Source organism: Zootoca vivipara, chromosome Z (genome assembly GCF_963506605.1).
Source record: "Zootoca vivipara chromosome Z, rZooViv1.1, whole genome shotgun sequence".
Taxonomy (NCBI): domain Eukaryota; kingdom Metazoa; phylum Chordata; class Lepidosauria; order Squamata; family Lacertidae; genus Zootoca; species Zootoca vivipara.
In genome coordinates, this window is record NC_083294.1 from 8810622 (window position 1) to 8828956 (window position 18335).

The 18335-nt window shown below is 47.5% G+C and overlaps 1 protein-coding gene across 2 annotated transcripts in view; it reads right to left on the minus strand.

Annotated features, from left to right (window-relative positions):
• Positions 1-18335, minus strand: part of KCNT1 (potassium sodium-activated channel subfamily T member 1) — a 55936-nt gene that overhangs the window by 21417 nt on the left and 16184 nt on the right. For both annotated transcript variants that reach the window (XM_060270274.1, XM_060270273.1), the window contains 7 exons: positions 16951-17100; positions 15016-15254; positions 8475-8691; positions 6126-6231; positions 4668-4840; positions 3111-3182; positions 2541-2675 (listed from right to left, as the gene is read on the minus strand). In XM_060270274.1, the coding sequence (XP_060126257.1) occupies positions 2541-2675; positions 3111-3182; positions 4668-4840; positions 6126-6231; positions 8475-8691; positions 15016-15254; positions 16951-17100 (1092 nt within the window). The remainder of the gene's footprint in view (positions 1-2540; positions 2676-3110; positions 3183-4667; positions 4841-6125; positions 6232-8474; positions 8692-15015; positions 15255-16950; positions 17101-18335) is intronic.

Sequence of the window (18335 nt, forward strand, 5' to 3'; positions counted from 1 at the left end):
GGGTTAAACCACAGAGTCTAGGGCTTGCTGATCAGGTCGGCGGTTCAAATCCCTGCAACGGGGTGAGCTCCCGTTGCTCGGTCCCAGGTTCTTTCCACCTAGCAGTTCGAAAGCACATCAAAGTGCAAGTAGATAAATAGGGACCGCTCCGGCGGGAAGGTAAACGGCGTTTCTGTGCGCTGCTCTGGTTCGCCAGAAGCAGCTTTGTCATGCTGGCCACATGACCCGGAAGCTGTCTGCGGACAAACGCTGGCTCCCTCGGCCTATAGAGCGAGATGAGCGCCACAACTCCAGAGTCGGACACAACTGGACCTGATGGTCAGGGCTCTTTACCTTTTATGTTGGTTATATGATGCTGGTTAACCCACAACTTTAATTGCTACTCAGTTGGGAATTGCCAAGGAGGGCAAATGAGTCTTGCCTCCCCCACCCTCAATCAAGTACAGCTGAGAAACAGCCTTCCCATGGCTTTAAGAGCAGCAGGTGCAGCTGGAAAGGGAGAAGAGGAATATGGGGGGAGAGAGAATTATTTTAAGTTATGTGACATTATTGCTCAATTTGATCTGTTTATATGGTTTTTATGCATTGTAATTTTGCTGTTGTTTGTTTGTAATGATTTTTTAAAATTCTTAAGTGAATTTCTATTTAATTATTGTTGATATTATTGAGTAACTATATGCTGTCTTAATTACACCACATTGCTTTATGTCAACTTCATGTGCATAGGATTGTTCCCAGTGGTGGGAATAGCTCAGGCTGCATGTCTGAGGACCCATTAAAATATGCAGAAACCCCTGAGCCTTATTCCATTTAACTCTTGCCCTAGTTCTGTCACTGGATAGCTCAGCTAGTTAGAGTGTGGTGTTGATAACACCAAGGTTGCAGGTTCAGTCCCCATACAGGACAGCTGCATATTCCTACATTGCAGGCAGTCCCTTCCAACTCTACAGTTCTATGATATTTTGAGAGTTATTTTTATGTGCTATTATATTACTTTACAGTGGTGCCTCGATGTACAAATTTAATCCGTTCTGAAGGCACCTTCATAGGTCGAAAAATTTGTAAGTCGAAAAGCGCCATTGGAAACACGATTTCTCATAGGAATGCATTGGAAATGGAAGAATTCGTAAGTCGAAGCAAACCCATCTAAAAATTCGTAAGTCGAAAAAACCCTATCTAAAACCGCCACGGTTTCCATTCGGATGTCGAGAAATTCGTAAGCTTGCGGCCATTTGCCCCATTCGTAAGTCAAAAAATTCGGTTGTCAAGTCGTTCGTAAGTCGAAGTACCACTGTATTTCATATAAGCTGCTTATTCTAAGTCATATTTTTATTATGACTTTTTTGGATCAGATTGTTATGAGTAATCTTTGGTGTATATTTTGTTGCTTCTTCAGCTTGTAAACAGCCTTGCATATATAGGTATAAAGAAAGGCGGTATACAAATTTAAAGTGAAATGAAAATATGAGAACCCCACATTGCAATGTCTCATGGGGGGGGGACTGTCAATTTTGATTCTGTTTCTCATTTTTCCTATCTTAAAATTCAGTTGTCCACATTTCTGCTGCACTTTGCGTTAAAAAAAAGTTTATTCAGCATTTATATGTGAATTTATCCTATTCAACACATTTCTGTATGCAGCTTTGACTAACAAATGACATATTTTCAAGCAATTTCCTTTGATATAATGCATTTTGCTATGTTATCTTCACTAATATAGGTGTTCTCGTGCAGATTTCCTTGCCTGGTGAGCAGTTGATAGCCTTATCACTGAATTTGTCCAGTGTTCTCTTAAAACCACCCAACCTGGAACCAGCTCTCCATTATGGGATGCAAGAGAAATACAGTGGTGCCTCAACTTACGAATTTAATCCGTTCCGAAGGCACCTTCATAAGTCAAAAAATTTGTAAGTCGAAAAACGCCATTGGAAACACGATTTCCCATAGGAATGCATTGGAAACGGGAAAATTCGTAAGTCGAAGCAACCCTATCTAAAAATTCGTAAGTTGAAAAATCCCTATCTAAAACCGCCACGGTTTTCTTTCGGGTATCGAGACATTCATAAGTGTGCGGCCATTACCTCCATTTGTAAGTCGAAAAATTCGGTTGTCGAGTTGTTCATAAGTCAAGGTACCACTGTAGTGGGAGTGGGGAAGTGAGGGCAGAATACAGCTTGCCGGGCCTCTCTATCTGTCCCTTAGAACTGTCCCCAGGACACACCTCCCATTGGCCATGCTTGGCCCTCCTAGTGAACTTTGCCTGGCTAGAATGTGACCTTGGACTTTGATCATGCTGCTTGCTTGACTGGATGGAGGACCGAGAGGTGCATGTAGCAACCAGCCTGCTGTACCAAAAGTAAAATTGGCATTTGTTGCTCCACCCGCTCTTCTCTCTGGCCCTGACCGCCACTGGCATGTGGCCCCCAGAAGATATCCAGAAGGAAATGCAGCCCTCAGGCTGAAAAGGGTTCCTCAACCTGGAGAAAGAGGGAAGGTTATCATGGCCAGAGACGCTGAACCTTCAAAGCACTTTGTCTCACCTGAACATGGTTTGGACGTTGACGATGGTCTTGGCGTCTGCCATGTAATCCTCTTCGGCGCTCATGGTGCTCTCCTTGTCCACCACCACCAAATTGTCAGCATAAATGATCCCACACTGCAGCAAGCTGTCAAGGCTAAAAGGCATTCCCCAAAACAAGTGACAATTAGGAGGCTGTTGGAAGGCAGGAGGGGGAAGCCAGCTTTGATGCTCGAAATGTCTTGGAAAAGTATGTTCACAGCAATTTTCTGGCAATTTTTTGTTGTTGTTTTGAGATCACCCCATCCCAAATTGTTGCATTGGGCCAACATGGGAAACACTGCCTCAGGATAGAAAATTTAGGAATCAACTTAAGGAATGTACAAAGGCAGAACTGTTTTGCATATTTATGGATCTGAGTATGAATTATCAGAGGGGTTTTTTTTAACCCAACAAATTAAACACCTCCAAGTTTCTGTCCCTCATGGTGGTGCCTTAGGGTTGTGCCTTGGGGCACTGAACCAAAAGAGACAGAGACAGGCAGGCAGGGAAGGAGAGAGAGAGAAAGAGAGAGAGAAAGGGGAAAGCTTACTTATCAATTGTGCCTTCCATATAATAGACCATTGGAAAACAGCAGATGGCTTCCAGGAAATGATGGTCAGGCCTGAAAAAGAAACACTCAGTTTCTCTTTTTTCCAATCTTAAGTCCAGTTCTCCACATTTCCACATCAGTCCATGAATTCTTATTACGAAGAAGCGCCCATGAAAATTCTTCAGCCTTTTAGTGTGAATTTCTCCTAATGGACACATACCTGCATGCAGTTTTCCCTAAAATATACACATTTTGGCAAAGCAGCTTTCCGTAATAAAATGCTGTTGGTATTCTATTTTCACTAATGCGTGCACCTTTATGCACACTTTGCCACAGCATATGCATTTTTGTGTGCGTCACTTGGCTGGAGAACTGCACTGCAAAATCCAGAGAAATGCGAATTTTGAAGGATGGCTGCAGTTTGATTCTTGTAACATTTCAAAAAGTGTGAATTAGATAGGTCCACTTTGAAATGCAAACAGAATTGAATTCCTTCCCAGCCCCCAACCACCAGCCCTGCTTTCTGGTACTGTGCTGTCCAAATCTTTCACCCTTCTTGCCACTCTGACCACGATGACACCCCACCTTCAGTCTCTGCATAGGTCTCCTCTCCTTCCCTGGATCCTGTGCCAGCTCCCCATCCTTACTTTCAAAGTTGTCCTTCTCCACTCTCACAATAAACCTCCTCCCGTGACCTTTGCTGGTCACAGGGGCTGTAGCTCAGTGTTAGAGAGTTGGCATTTGGAAGGTCCCAGGTTCAATTTCTGACTTGTCTCCAAAGTGGGCTGTGAAAGATGCCTGCCTGAAACTGTTGCTGCCAGTCAGTGTTTGTGCAATCATTTCTTAAGCTGCTCTAATACGTCAAGGACCGCCTCTCCCCACATGAACAGACCCAGATCCTAATATCGCCATCTGAGGCATTTCCCTGTGTGCTGCCTCCATGGAGAGGTCTGGAGGGTGGCAACACAGAAACAGTCCTTCCCAGCAGTAGCTCCCCAACTTGTGAAATGCTCTTCCCAGGGAGACTCGCCTGGTGCCATCTTCATTTTTAGATATCAGCCATTCCTTTTTACCTGGGTGTTTGGCCCTTAATTTGAAGGGTTTCAACTACTTGTGCCCTCTTTTTGAAGGCAGGATCCGTAAGACTGACCTTTATTTGTATAGGTGTTGTGTGTGTGTGTGTTTGTGTGTGTGTGTGTGTTTCCATTTGTTGCTTTCATTGTAATTTGTGTTTGTAAATTGTAGTAGTGTTTGTGCACTGTGCTTGTAAGTCACTTTTGTGAGTAAAGCAACAACATCATCACGTACAACACCAGCAGAAGCAGTCTGCCTGAGTAGGAAGAATTTCAGAGCAGAGCATGCCACCATCTTTCTTAATCACTCTCTGAGCATCAGCTTTAGGTAGAGCCTTTCCCCTAAAAGCCTAGTTTTCTATTTGCAGTGTGTGTGTGTGTGTGTGTGTGTGTGTGTGTGTGTGTGTTGGGCTCTGCTGTAGCACCAGTATATTTGTATGTTCGTGTGTATATATGAGCTGGAGGGGGGGGGGAAAGTACTTACTTGTTGTCAAGCAACAGTACGATGGGGTTTAGCTCTTTCCGTGACCGGTAGTAGGCGCGGAGAGGAACAATGAAGTTGTACAAGCCGTTCCCAGCCGTCTCTGCTGACACAATGATCAACTTGTTCTTAAAGCCGTAGGCCTTGGCATCTTCATAACTGTTGTGCCTGCAGCCCTGGAAAAATGCCGGGAAATGTTTTATTTTACACTTCCTGGCTGGCGCTCAATAAAGGGCCAATGTCACCTACTCTCCCCCATAAGAAGATAAGAAGAGACCTGCTGAAACACATCGGTGACCCACCCAACTAGTCTAGCATCTAGTCTCACAGTAGCCAACCAGATGCTCCAGTGGGAAATCTGCAAGTAGGACCCACTCACAAGAGTCCTCCCTCCTCCTGTGGTTCCCAGAAACTGGGATTAAGAAGCACTGCTGCATCCGAGAATGGAGGGAGGGAGAACTTAGTCACCAAGGTTAATAATCCTTCACAACGAGGTAATAAAAGCAGCCGCAGCAAGCAGGGCAGTTGGTAAACTAGCCCACTTTCCCAACAGAATTATCCTCCCTCCCACAGTAACCATTTCCACCTCTCCTGGATATGAAGGAACCACAAAGGAACAGCCAGCTGAGAGGATGAAAGGAACAGGAAGATGAATGAAGTAGGAAGACGGTGCAATGGGGGCAGGGAAGCTGCTTAGACGCAAGGACTGGGGGGGGGGGGAGGGAGGAGAGAAACAAAATTTTCAGCTCTGTTTCACTTTTATCAGCTGCCAATGTACCAGATGTTTCCACTTTATAGAGAAACCCTTCCGGTCATTCCAACAGTTCTTCCAGCATCAGTGATGTTTGTGCGGCTTTTTAGACAGCCCAGTCCAGGTAGCAGCTTGTGTACATGCCTGCATCTCCAAAGCTCCAATTCCTACAAACCCCTGGGCATTTTGTTTAGCCTAGGGTAGCTAACTTCTTGCTCTCTAGATGCTGTCGAACTACAACTCCCATCAGCCCTTGGCAGAATGGGCAAAAGTCAGAGACGATGGGAGTTCAGCAATATGCCGAGGGCCAGAGGAGACCTTCTCATGCTTCTGATCATTGAGCAGGCATTGTCTGTACGCCTTTGCCACAGTAGGGACTAGAAACCTTAAGATAAAATAAAATTGGTGGTTTTCAGGAAATATTTTCGGTTGCTGGTGTTTCTAAATTAACCTTGGTGCCCCACAAAAGGGTAGAAAAAGAAAGAACCTGTTCAGAAATGCATGCCTTCCAATATGAAGTGGCCCCAAACTGGGATACCATTTTCTGGGAATGCACTCCTTCACAAGTCATGCAACACAAGATCCCCCCCCCAGTGCTTTTTTGGGCACAGCACCCAAAAATGAGTGTGCAACCCTAAATTGTGCAAGATTACAGTGGGCATTTGGGTTACTGTCCTCTCACAAGAAATGGGAATGTGATGGGTCCTTACCTTATCCAAGCGCAAGCAACAGAATGGAGCTTTAACAGGCAAAAGGTGGCATAACGTGGGAGAGCTTCCAATGTAGGGAGAGTTGGGTGGGTAGCCTTTCACATACCTGTAGAAGAAGGGGGAAGTGTTCAGGATTTGGCCCACCATTTTGCTTGTTGTTGTTTCCATTTCCACACACAATGCCCCTTGCAAAGGGGAATTCCAGGAAACGTAAAATGGTTGCAGCAAGCCCAACTGCATACTCTCCAACATTTCTCCAATGAAAATAAGGACATCTTATTCCATAATAAAACAAATAGTACTAATAATTGTACTATTTATACCCCAACCATCCAACTGGGTTGCCCCAGACACACTGGGTGGCTTCCAACATATATAAAAGCACAATAAAACATTAAACATTTAGAAACTGCCCTATACGTGGCCGCCTTCAAATGGCTTGGGGGTCAGATAACTCCATACCCTCCAAGATTTCTCTGATGAAAATAAGGACATCCTACCATGAGTGCGCAACCCCAGAGTCATCTGCGACTTCTTTGGGCAAAACAAAAAGAAGCTCAACAACTTTTCTGTCGGGATTTTCACTTTTTGAAATATGGCAACCCTAGTGTTTTTGGTGGGTTTTTTTTTTGAAGTGGAGGGCGGGGGAAAACATTTAACTCAGCCCCATACTAATTTTGCAAAGCATTTAGGGACCCAGGTGGCGCTATGGGTTAAACCACTGAACCTAGGGCTTGCTGATCAGAAGGTCGGCGGTTCGAATCCCTGTGACGGGGTGAGCTCCCGTTGCTTGGTCCCAGCTCCTGCCAACCTAGCAGTTCGAAAGCACGTCAAGATGCAAGTAGATAAATAGGAACCGCTACAGCGGGAATGTAAACGGCGTTTCCGTGCGCTGCTCTGGTTTGCCAGAAGCGGCTTTGTCATGCTGGCCACATGACCTGGAAGCTGTACGCCGGCTCCCTCGGCCAATAATGCGAGATGAGCGCGCAACCCCAGAGTCGGTCACGACTGGACCTAATGGTCAGGGGTCCCTTTACCTTTACCTAAGCAACTTAGCTATTACAAATGTGTCCGGAAGATGGCACTGTGGTGCCACTTTAAGAAAACCATGGCAGAGTCCTTCACCTCCTGCTTGCTCTAGTGAGATCTAGGCAGAAAGGAATGGAATACAAAGCATGCCACCCAGGAACAGAGCTGAAATGGAGCAGAAAACTGTTAATGGGAGGCTAATTTATGCAAATGGCCCATTAAGTGCAGGAAATAATAATAAATTTGCACGGCAGTGCTCCGCAGAACAGCAAGTTGGCATCTTGCTGGGTTCTTCAATACCCAGAAGCGACACTTTCCACTCTGCTGCACTCTAAAAGCCACCCCATTTGTTGTCTGCATGTGTCTTGGAAGCAGCATGGCTCTAATGTGGAATCTTGGCATTTCAGCAGAGGGATGCAGGGGCGTAGGAAGATAGGGGTGGTGGGGACGGGCTCCAAGGGGTGCCATAGCAGGCACCCACCCCACCGCCAAAATGCCCACCCTGCCCCCAGAACGCGTGTAACGCCCTCTGTGAGGCGCGCCCCACCCCTGGAACGTGCGCCCTGGTCTCCATGAGGCGCTCCCCACCCCCAGAATGGGTGCCAGCCCCGCCCCCGGAGCATGAAGCTCCACCACTGGAGGGATGCAGTAAACGTCCACCAAGACTTGAGAACACCTGGTCCCAGGTCAAGAACTGTAAGGCAGGGCTGGACTGAATGATTCAAACATACAGTATACTGGCAAGCCTCTGCAATTCTCCGGCCTTTGCCATAGCTTCCTGGCATGTTCGTTATGGAGTAATTAAGCGAAGCTGTTGTGCCCCCCCGGCAATGCATTCTAATGCTGCCCAGCTAGCTAGAATGGTCGTTTGTTGGATGCAAGGGGAAGATAAGATGAAGACAAAGGGTGACATAAGCTAATGCTCTAGAATTCCCCAGGATTAAAATCCCCATGCGTATACAAAACTAATGTATCAGAAAGAAAGTTAGGCTAAATGCTGCCTTCTTGACATGCTAATTGCCCAAGTGTGGGGAGCTATTTAATAAAAAACGGGAGGCGGGGACCATGCAATCCGTCCAGTCGCCTAATGTGGTGCAATCCAAGAGTCAGCTTTACTACTCTGCAACTTGCAACCTACCGTAAGAAATATATTTCATTTGTTTGTTTGTTAAATGTCTATACTGCCCTTCACCAGAGGATCACAGGGCAGTTTATAATATAATAACACAGAAAAACATATCATAGCAACAAACAAGAACAATACTCCCTCACACACACATAGTTTAAAAGGCCATAGATATGAACTAACAGCTCACTGACTCGATAACAGTGAGTCCTTCATCATCCGACTGAGTCATCTCGTCCTCTGACTGGTCACTGAGCATGTCACACGGCAAGAGGGAGGAACTGTCGGCCACCTCTAGGACAGGGGCAATACTGGGCCTCCTTTTCCCAGAGCCATTTTCTGCAGGCAAGGTGAGCTTGCTGTTGTTGATGGGCCGGCACTCTGTGTTCTGCAGATCCATGGCCACCGTGCCTATGGGACAGAGGGAAGAGGCAGGATCAGACACTAAAGGCAGCCACTACAGGCAAACAATGCCCATATTGCACTTAAAAACAAACACACACCCCCCCCCCCAATTTTTAATTTTTGCTCTACATTGCAAGCTGCCTTCAGTAAGGGTGAGCAGCAGCAGGCCTGGTGGCCATGTCATGCACTGGCCTCGGTCATACCCAGAGCATTTCTGCCTGGCTGGAATATGTCATTGAACTCTGAACATTCCTCTTGCTTGTCTGGATGTGGGATAGAGAGGGTGTGTGTGTGTGTGTGTGTGTGTGTGTGTGTGTGTGTGTGTAGAAATGGGCCCTACTTTACAAAAGGTAAAAATTGTGTTTGTTGCTCTGCTGACAGGAGCAAGCCAGAAGTAAATCACACTGTACATGTTGGGGTTAACTCTTTATTAGCAAGAACAGGATCTGCACAGACTTGGTGGAGTGTCAGGCCTTATGAGCACAGGAACTAATCCCTGGTAGGTCGTGCCCCCATGGATCAGATGCCAAGACTAAAGATCCTTGCGTCCTCACAGCTGCCTGTGTATCCTCCTCTTCAGAGTCTATCCTTGCTCCTCCCACTACATTCCTCTTCTGGTTCTGGGAGATTGTGGGGGAGAGGAGCTTGTCAGAACAGGAGGAGGAGGAGACACCCATGACTCTTCACCAGCCAAACTCATCTCTGCCCCTCCAGATTCCACCCCTGCTTCTGCTTCAGTACTTCTGTCTGCCATTGACTCTCCCAGCTCACTAAGCCCTGTTACCCCTTAAGCTTGTGATGCCTCCTCTTCCCACTCTTCTCTTTCTTTCTTCTCATTGTTGTCCCACTACCACTCCCTAGGCTCTGAGCCTTCTTCCCTTGGGGATTCCCTAGCTGGTGCCTCTCCCCCCCCCCAATTCCTCTGCATCAAACCAGTCCATGACATCTGCCCATTTTAGCCTCTGGCTCCACCCACCACTGACATGTGACCCTTGGAAGGTTCCCCTGAAGGGAGTGAGGTCCTCAAACAAAAAACAGGTTCCCCACCCCCAGCCCAGAGACCCTTTGCTATTAGGTGACCTAAAAGCAACCCAGATAAAGAAATCTATATAAATAAGACTCCTGCTGGAACAGATTAAAGGTTCACCTAGTCTAGCAACCCGTTTCCTACAGTGGGATTCCACTGGGGAATCCACAAGCAGAGCTAATAGGCAGCAGCCCCCTCCCCACTACAATTTTTGCTCCCCAGCAACTGGTATTCCCAGGTATACTGCCTCTGAACATGGAAGAACATTCTTTAGGTCCCAGGGTAAATCTCAGGCATCTCCGAGTCAGCCTGGGAATGTCACCAGCCTGAAACTCTGGAGAGGCACTGCTTGTCAGTATTGAGTTGCATGGACCAATGGTCTGATTCAATATGTCTGCTCCCCCCCCAAATCCTTCCATCAGTCCCCCCCCCCCAAAAAAATAAGCTCCTGCAGTGTAAATTCTTTCCCAAGAATTATGGTAAGCTGTTTTGGAACATCTGACGAATGTCTGTATATTTGTTTATGTCCCACATTTCCTTCAAAGGTGGTGTAAATAGTTTCTCCGCTCCCTATTTTCTCCTCACAACAATCCTGTGAGGTAGGTTAGTCTGGGAGACCACGATTGTCTCTAGGTCACCCAGGAAGCTTCATCATGGCTGAGTTTGAACCAAGGCCTCCCAGGTCCTAGTCCAACACTCTTACCACTGTAACACCACATTGAGCAGGATGGGTCAAAGAAACTCATTCTTTGCATATTCAGCAGCACTAACATCTCCAGCAGGTGTGTGACTGTGTGCCATTTATGCAGATCTGTTTCAGGTAAAATGCAGACTGCTCTTTATTCTGCAAAGCGACGGTAGGTGGCCCTAATTATCTGGATTGCAGTTTGACAGAAAGCAGCATGAAAAGCCACATCACGCATGGACTTCTGGGTAACATCTTTGCTGAGACGGGTGAATCAGGGCTCCATGGGAAGGCCAGCAACAGATTCTAATTGGTGAACCCGAGGAGAGAAAAGGCAGATGATGAGAGGGACGATCTTTGACTCTGTTTGGAGGAGGAGAGCAGGGAGGGAGGGAGGGAGGGAGGGAGGGAGAGCCTTATAATGAGTTAACAGAGTGGGCGGCAGAGAGGCAAGATTGTATAAGGGAGGAATGATTCAGGAAAGGCATAAATAGCACTCCTGGATTTCGCCTGTGGTGCTCCCTCTGCCTTGCGACAAGACAAGGATGCAGGATACATTTTCAAAGGGCCTTTCAGCTGGAGAGGAAATGCATAGCCATTGAGGATGAGGCTGTGTATTAGAGGCTGCAGTGATGGCTGGGATCATTGGCATGCCATGCGGGGACACTGAAGGTAGGGGGAGCCAGAGCCAGTACAGTCATACCTCATGTTGCGTCCACTGCGGGTTGCGTTTTTCCGGGTTGCGAATGTGGCGGACCCGGAAGTGTTTACTTTTGGGTTCCGCCGCGTGCGCATGCACAGAAGCATTCTGCACGCTTCACGCATGCACAGAAGCGCTCTATCGTGCTTTCGCCAAGGCGCTCTAGCGCCGATCGGGTTGTGGACTTTTCGGGGTGTGAAGGGCATCCCAGAACGGATTGGGTCCGCAACCCGAGGTACCACTGTATTGGGCGGTTTGGCACCATCAGGGATGCTGTAGCATCAGATTTCCTGAGTTGGCAGATGGGTCAGACTGAATGACACCGTTGAGGTCCCTTCCAGAGACTCCATCTCTTAACAGCAGCGCCACATGGTATCTACCATCAGTGGTGCCTGGTGGAGCCCAGCAGGGACAGAACCAGAGCCAGTGGCAGGCAGAGCCAACGAATTCCAGCTTGCTCCCGTACTTCTTCCTGTTGAGTTCTACAAGAGCAACACAGAAACTAAGGAAGGGAAGGAAGCAGACAAGCTGTGCCACTCCCTGGACTGGTTATAAGTAAGCAAGCAAGCAGGGGCTGGGGCTGGTTGAGAATGATGGGGCAACTCCCCCCCCCTGAATGTTTAAACATCACACTGAGGTCCAGTGCCAAGGGCCTTCTGGCGGTTCCGTCGCTGTGAGAAGTGAGGTTACAGGGAATCAGGCAGAGGGCCTTCTCGGTGGTGACACCCGTCCTGTGGAACACCCTCCCAGCAGATGTCAAGGAAATAAACAACTATTGGACTTTTAGAAGACATCTGAATACAGCGTTGTTTAGGGAAGTTTTTAATGGTTGATGTTTTATTCTGTTTTTAGTGTTCTGTTGGAAACCACCCAGAGTGGCTGGGGAAACCCAGCCAGATGGGCAGGGTATAAATAATAAATTATTATTATTATTATTATTATTATTATTATTATTATTATCATCATCATCATCATCTGTATCTATATCCAGTGGCAGGTGGTGCCTTTTGAGGTTGGTTGGACAGAAGGCTGAGACACAAACAGTAGGCGGCGCCACAATCCAACTCATTCTAGTTCTTTCTTCATCTTCCTCCTGGGATCTACAAGTGCAGTCCTCAAGACTCAAAGAGGAGGAAGCTGACAGGCAGGGCCACCCCCTGGACCAGGTGCAAGTAATATGGCAGGCTGGCGGTGGCTGCCTGGGTTTGAGATTTTTCTTAATGAACCAAACTCCACCAAATGGCTGTATGCTAATTCCAGAATCAGAAGCACCAAACCTCTGGGTACCAGTTACTGGGGTGAGAGCACTGTTGCACTCATGCCCTACTTGTGTGCTTCCTATAAGGGTATCTGGTTGGCTACTGGGAGAACAGGATGCTAGACTAGATGAGCCTTTGGCACTACTTATGTTATTGTGACTTTGCTGCCCTCCCCACTCTTGAAAACTTTAATGTCAGACTCAGAAGTTCACAACATAGCCTTTGAATATTTGCTGGATAATCTGCAAACATTTGATATCTGCATCTGATAGCCAGTGGCCATTTGCCTTCAGTATTTGATATTAGGCAGATGAAACTGGATAGCCGTCATACAATGGTGTGCAGTATTAGAATAAGAAAAAAAACACCTGTGAAAATCAGGGCACTGGTGATTTGTGTGTGGCCTCTGTATATAGGCCAAATAATGAAGCAAAGTGAGGTGATTCAGGACTTTCTCTGCCCCAAATGTTGAAGCACAGTGCCAATAACCCCCACCCCCAAGTTGGATCAGAGCCCCCACAAAGACTTGTGTCTATTCTGCACCATATAGTTCTGAAGTTTCTGTATATCTTTTTGTTTTGTTTTTGATCTATGGGGCTTTGCTGCCTGTGACACAATGAAGGGACCTGAATTGTTCTTTGTTAAAGCAACATTGTTTTAAGCTGTTTTTAGTATTCTGCTTTACCATTGTTACCTGCCGTGGGACCTTAGGGCAAAGGGTAATAAATTATAGTAACAGTAACAACAGCAACAACAACAGCGGAAAAAGCAGGCAAGCCTCAAAAATCTTACAGAAATCTGCATGATTCTAGATCCAGGTAGGTAGCTGTGTTGGTCCGACCCAGTCAAAATAAATAAATAAAAATAAAAAATCGTCCAGTAGCACCTTAGAGACCAACTAAGTTTGTTCTGGGTATAAGCTTTTGTGTTGTTATCTGAAGACGTGTGCATGCACACGAAAGCTTATACCAAGAACAAACTTAGTTGGTCTCTAAGGTGCTACTGGGGGACCCAGGTGGCGCTGTGAGTTAAACCACAGAGTCTAGGGCTTGCTGATCAGAAGGTCGGTGGTTCGAATCCCTGCAACGGGGTGAGCTCCCATTGTTCAGTCCCAGCTCCTGCCCACCTAGCAGTTCGAAAGCACGTCAAAGTGCAAGTAGATAAATAGGGTACCTGCTCCGGCGGGAAGGTAAACGGCATTTCCGTGTGCTGCTCTGGTTCGCCAGAAGCAGCTTTGTCATGCTGGCCACATGACCTAGAAGCTGTCTGCGGACAAACGCTGGCTCCCTCAGCCTATAGAGCGAGATGAGCGCCGCAACCCCAGAGGCGGACACGACTGGACCTGATGGTCAGGGGCCCCTTTTACCCTTTACCTTTAAGGTGCTACTGGACAATTTTAGAACTCTGCATGGTGGGAAATGGGGACAAAACTAGACTTATTTGGCTCTACCTGTTATAGCCTCTGGTGTCCCCAACTGTTGGGCTCTCGGCCTTCTGCCCTGCCAGTCCCAGTGGGCAGCAGACAGCACTGCCTTTATTCTTTATGGTAACCTTTGACTGATACAGTTATGCAACTAGTGCTTTTCTTTCCCTTAATCAACTGCCAGCTGAGTACAGCCTCATTTTCTGGGAGATTAATCATTCTGACACTTTTTTGTACAAAGCACCTCTCTGAGGACCAAGTGCAGCAGTGCAACAAGTAAATTGCACTTTGCAAATATATTGGCATTGTGCTGTGTGGGTAATAAACTAGAGCAGGAGATAAGACGGATGGAGGATAAATGGGGACACAATTTGCCTGGGCCTTGAATCTTAGGCTATGCCTTCGGATGGACAGGCTACTGCCTGCTTCTACCTTTCCTGCCCCTTCTGCCTGATGGTTCACATGCACTGTCTTGAGAATGAATATTGCCAGCTTTTCACTCCTCCTCTCCAAGCTGCTAGCCCTCATGACTGCAGGAAAGGGTAGATGAGATAAGAAAACACAGAAAAACCTAATATGTCCTGGTATTGTTTTTACAATAAAGGGCTGGATACAGATTTTGGAAGGAGAAAAAAAAGAAAGGTTAATGCAAAAGGCCAAACTACACGTTTTCATGAATGCACAAGTCTGCAGGGTTCTTTGTTTCTAGAACCAAGGTTTCCAGCAGTCTTCTAGACCACCAGTGTTCTGTTTCATTGCAAACCTGGTAGACTTGAGACCTGTCCTTTAAGGGTGACACGTAGGGTGCAGATCTGGCTTGCATGGGGTAAGGGCCAACCCCTGTCCATCCAGTTGTATAACAGTGTTAGGGAACTTTTTCAGCCTGGGGGTCACCTTCTGGGGCAACCTTCTGAGGGCCATATAACAGAGGTTGGCAGGGCAAGAAGCAAAGCCAGGCAGAAGAATGAATGTAAACAATAGACTAGTTTCTACACACACACCTCTCTCCATCCTCCATCCAGGCAAGCAAGAGGCATTATCAGAGTTCAACACCTCCCAGCCAGATAAAAACATTCTCTAGGTGCAAAGCAGAGCCAGTGAGGGGTGTGGCCTGAGGAGTTCTGAGAGGTAGAGACAGACCTTGCGGACTGCATTCAGCTGCCAGACCTGAGGTTCCCCACCTCTGCTATAGGGCTATCTTGCAATGCAACCTTGAAAAGGGGCAGACTAACTCACCCATGCTGGCAATGATGCTATGGACTGGCAGTCTTGACGGCCCATCATAGATGCCTCTCCCTGCAAATCCTTTCTTCTTTTGCTTCTCCTCCTGCTTGAAGATGAAGGCTGAGTTCTCCTCCTTCGTGATGTTGATGTAGAAGCATGTGTCGGAGGCACTCAGGATGTGCCGTGGTCCTGGGTTGAGGAGGATGCTTTTATTCTCCTCCCTCTTCACACCCATCAAGCAGACTCCATACCTGAAAGGAGCACCAAAGAGGTCTTTGATAAAGCCAACTTCAGTGGTACCTCAAGTTACAAATGCTTCAGGTTACAAACTCCGCTAACCTGGGAGAGTTACCTTGAGTTGAGAACTTCGCCCCAGGATGAGAATAGAAATCATCTGCTGGCGGCGCAGCGGCAGCAAGAGGCCCCGTTAGCATAGCTGCCAAGTCTCCCGTTTTTCACGGGAAACCCCCGTATTTTAAACCGTTGCCCACTGGCAGCCTGGATTGGAAAAAATCCCGTAAATCCCCTGGATTTCAGTACCTGCCAGGGAGGCTCCTTCTGCGCATGTATGGACATGCGCAGAACTGATTTCGAGTGCTCTGCCCATGTCTGGGCACCAGAAATCAGGCAGCGTCGGCACTGGAAGTTGCTTCTACGCATGTCTGGAAGCAACTTCCAGTGCCGGTGCTGCTGATCCCGGAGTTTTCTAACCGGGAGTTGGAAGGTATGCTCATTAGCGAAAGCGTGCCTCTACAGTTTCAGGTTAAGAATGGACCTCTGGAACGAATTAAGTTCGTAACTAAAGGTACCACTGTACTTGGCATGATCCAGTTCCAAGTTGGAAGCCCAGGTATGGTCGTCGTCATTGTCGTCATCCTCCTCCTCCCAGTGGCAGAGGAAGGGGAGCAGGGGGGTGGTCTGCCCCAGGTGCCCTCTCTGAGGGGGGTGACAAGAAGGCACCCCACAGGGGTGTTCGCCCCACCACCCCTGGGCGTGGTGGTGCGAGCTGCCACCATTGTGCCGCCACTGCGTGCAGAGGATCACTCCACCACCACTGCAGCCGCCGTCCGTACGGTTAACCCAGCACCGAGTGCCGGTTAGCCTTCCTTCGCCCCTGCCTAAAACCCCCACAATAACCCTGTGAAGTAGGTTAGGTGGAGAGTGAGAGTGAGAGTGACTGGCCCAAGATCACCCAGTGAGATTCATGGCCAACTGGGAATTGGAACCCTGGTCTCCCAGATCCTAGTCCAACACTCTAACCACTACATCACCTTTAAAGCAGCTTTGCAGACATTCCTTGGCTGGAGAACTGCATTGCAACATTTGGATGAGTGTGCATATGGAAAGACAGGTAGGGCTGCATTTAAATGTGAGCTGAATAGATTTTCTCCCAGATCCCTACCTAGGTGAGAGACAGGGATGCCACAGGGTTAAATGCCATGCCTAACCATATTTAGTGCGATTGATAGGCATTTTCTGATTTTGTAATTTTATATGCTTTCAAGTGATTTTTTTTAAAAAAAATTACTTAATGTACTTTAACTGCACACCAGCAGCCTTGTACTCTGCACAGTTTTGAAAAGCTCAGCCCACCATCTTGATTCAAAACAGAGTCCAACTGTACCCAAACACACATGAAAGCCTGCCCCTTGATCTCAAGAACCATCATGCCAAAATTGCTTACAGTATCTTGAGAGGTGTCCAAATGCCTAGCAATAAATAAACAACACCCCCAAATATATAATAGATGACCTTTTGTATTAATACTTTGTTCTTCACTTTGGAAAGGGCTTTATTCCTATGGAATCACAGAACTTCAAAGCTGGAAGGGACCCCCAAGGGTCCTTTAGTCCAACCCCATGCAATGCAGGGAATCCCAGCTGAATCCTGAACAGTAGTGTGTGAAATAAACCATATAACATCACATCGTCAGGCTTTTCCTCTCACTTTTTATGGGCATGGAAGGATGCGTAGGTGAAACTTTTCCCTTCGTACTCCATGAAGAACTTGCTGTCGCCCATCCGGATGTGGTAGACCTCATTGCCAGAGCAGCGACCATACATCCTCTGCCACTGCTCTGGTGATTCCTGACCCTCTCTGGAAACAGATCAGAGGAGAAGAAGAAGAAAAACACCTCTTAGGAACTGGACGGGGTTGGATCCAGGATCCATAGCATACTCAGCATGCTTTATCTGTTTAGACAAAATAATTTGCTTTGCCAAACGAGTAACGGAACGAATTGGGCAAGTGCAGTTGAATGGCAAAACAAATGAGACCTTGAACAAAAATGAACGGGAGGTAATGCAAGAATCGAGGCCCGTTTTCGGTCTGAGGGCCTTCCAGGAAACTTACAGGGGCCGGAAGCAAAAACAGGCAGACCAATGAATGCAAACTTTACCTTTGTCTAGTAGGCTAGTTTCTACATACACACACAGCTCTCTCAACCTTCCAACCAGGCAAGCAAGAGGCATAATCAGAGTTCAAGGAACATTCTAGCCAGGCAGAAAACACTCAGGGTGTGTGTGAGGCAGAGCAGTGAGAGGCAGTGGCAGAGCTTCATGCGCCAGCAGAGGGGGTGGACAGCAGGCAGGGGTGGGGCAGGCGCGCATCCTGGGGGCGGGGCATGCCGCCCAAAGGGGCGTGGTGCACTTTCTGGGGGGCATGGTGTGCGTTCTGGGGGCGTGGCGTCCAACACGGGCGGGGGAGGCAGCCGCAGTGGCACCCCACTGAGACCGCGCTGACGGGGGCGGCACACTCCCATCGCCCCCTCTTCCTACGCCCCTGGTGAGAGGTGTGGCCCTGGGGACCAGACAGAGAGGTCTCAGCCTGAGGTGTCTTCAACCCTGATGTAACAAAATGGCCAAGTTCTTGTTTATCTTTATGGCTTCCAGGATAGGCACCAATGCAGAGAAGAAACTTCTTGGAAATTGTGCTGAAAGCCAAGCCAAATGAGAAGTGATGAGGACAATTGATACAGCCACACTTGGCTAAAGATTGGTGGTATACTAGCTGGTGCTATCATTAGGCCAACCAGGCAGCCGCCTAAGGCACAGACCTGATAAGTCCACAGTACTGACCTTTGAAGGGTGCAGTTTTGTACAGATTTGTTTTTGCTTTATCTGTGCTGTGAATTTACAGCAATAGCTAAAGGGCTTCCAATGTCAATGCTGCCACAAGGAGTATTTCTCTCCACACTACAACAAAAAAATCCTGGATGTGCCCAATGTTTACATTGTTCTAAGCATCCTTCTCACACTTCCAGTGTCCATGGCAAGTGGGGAATGCAGTTTCTCAAAGCTCTGACATATAAAAACTTGCATGCATTCAACAAT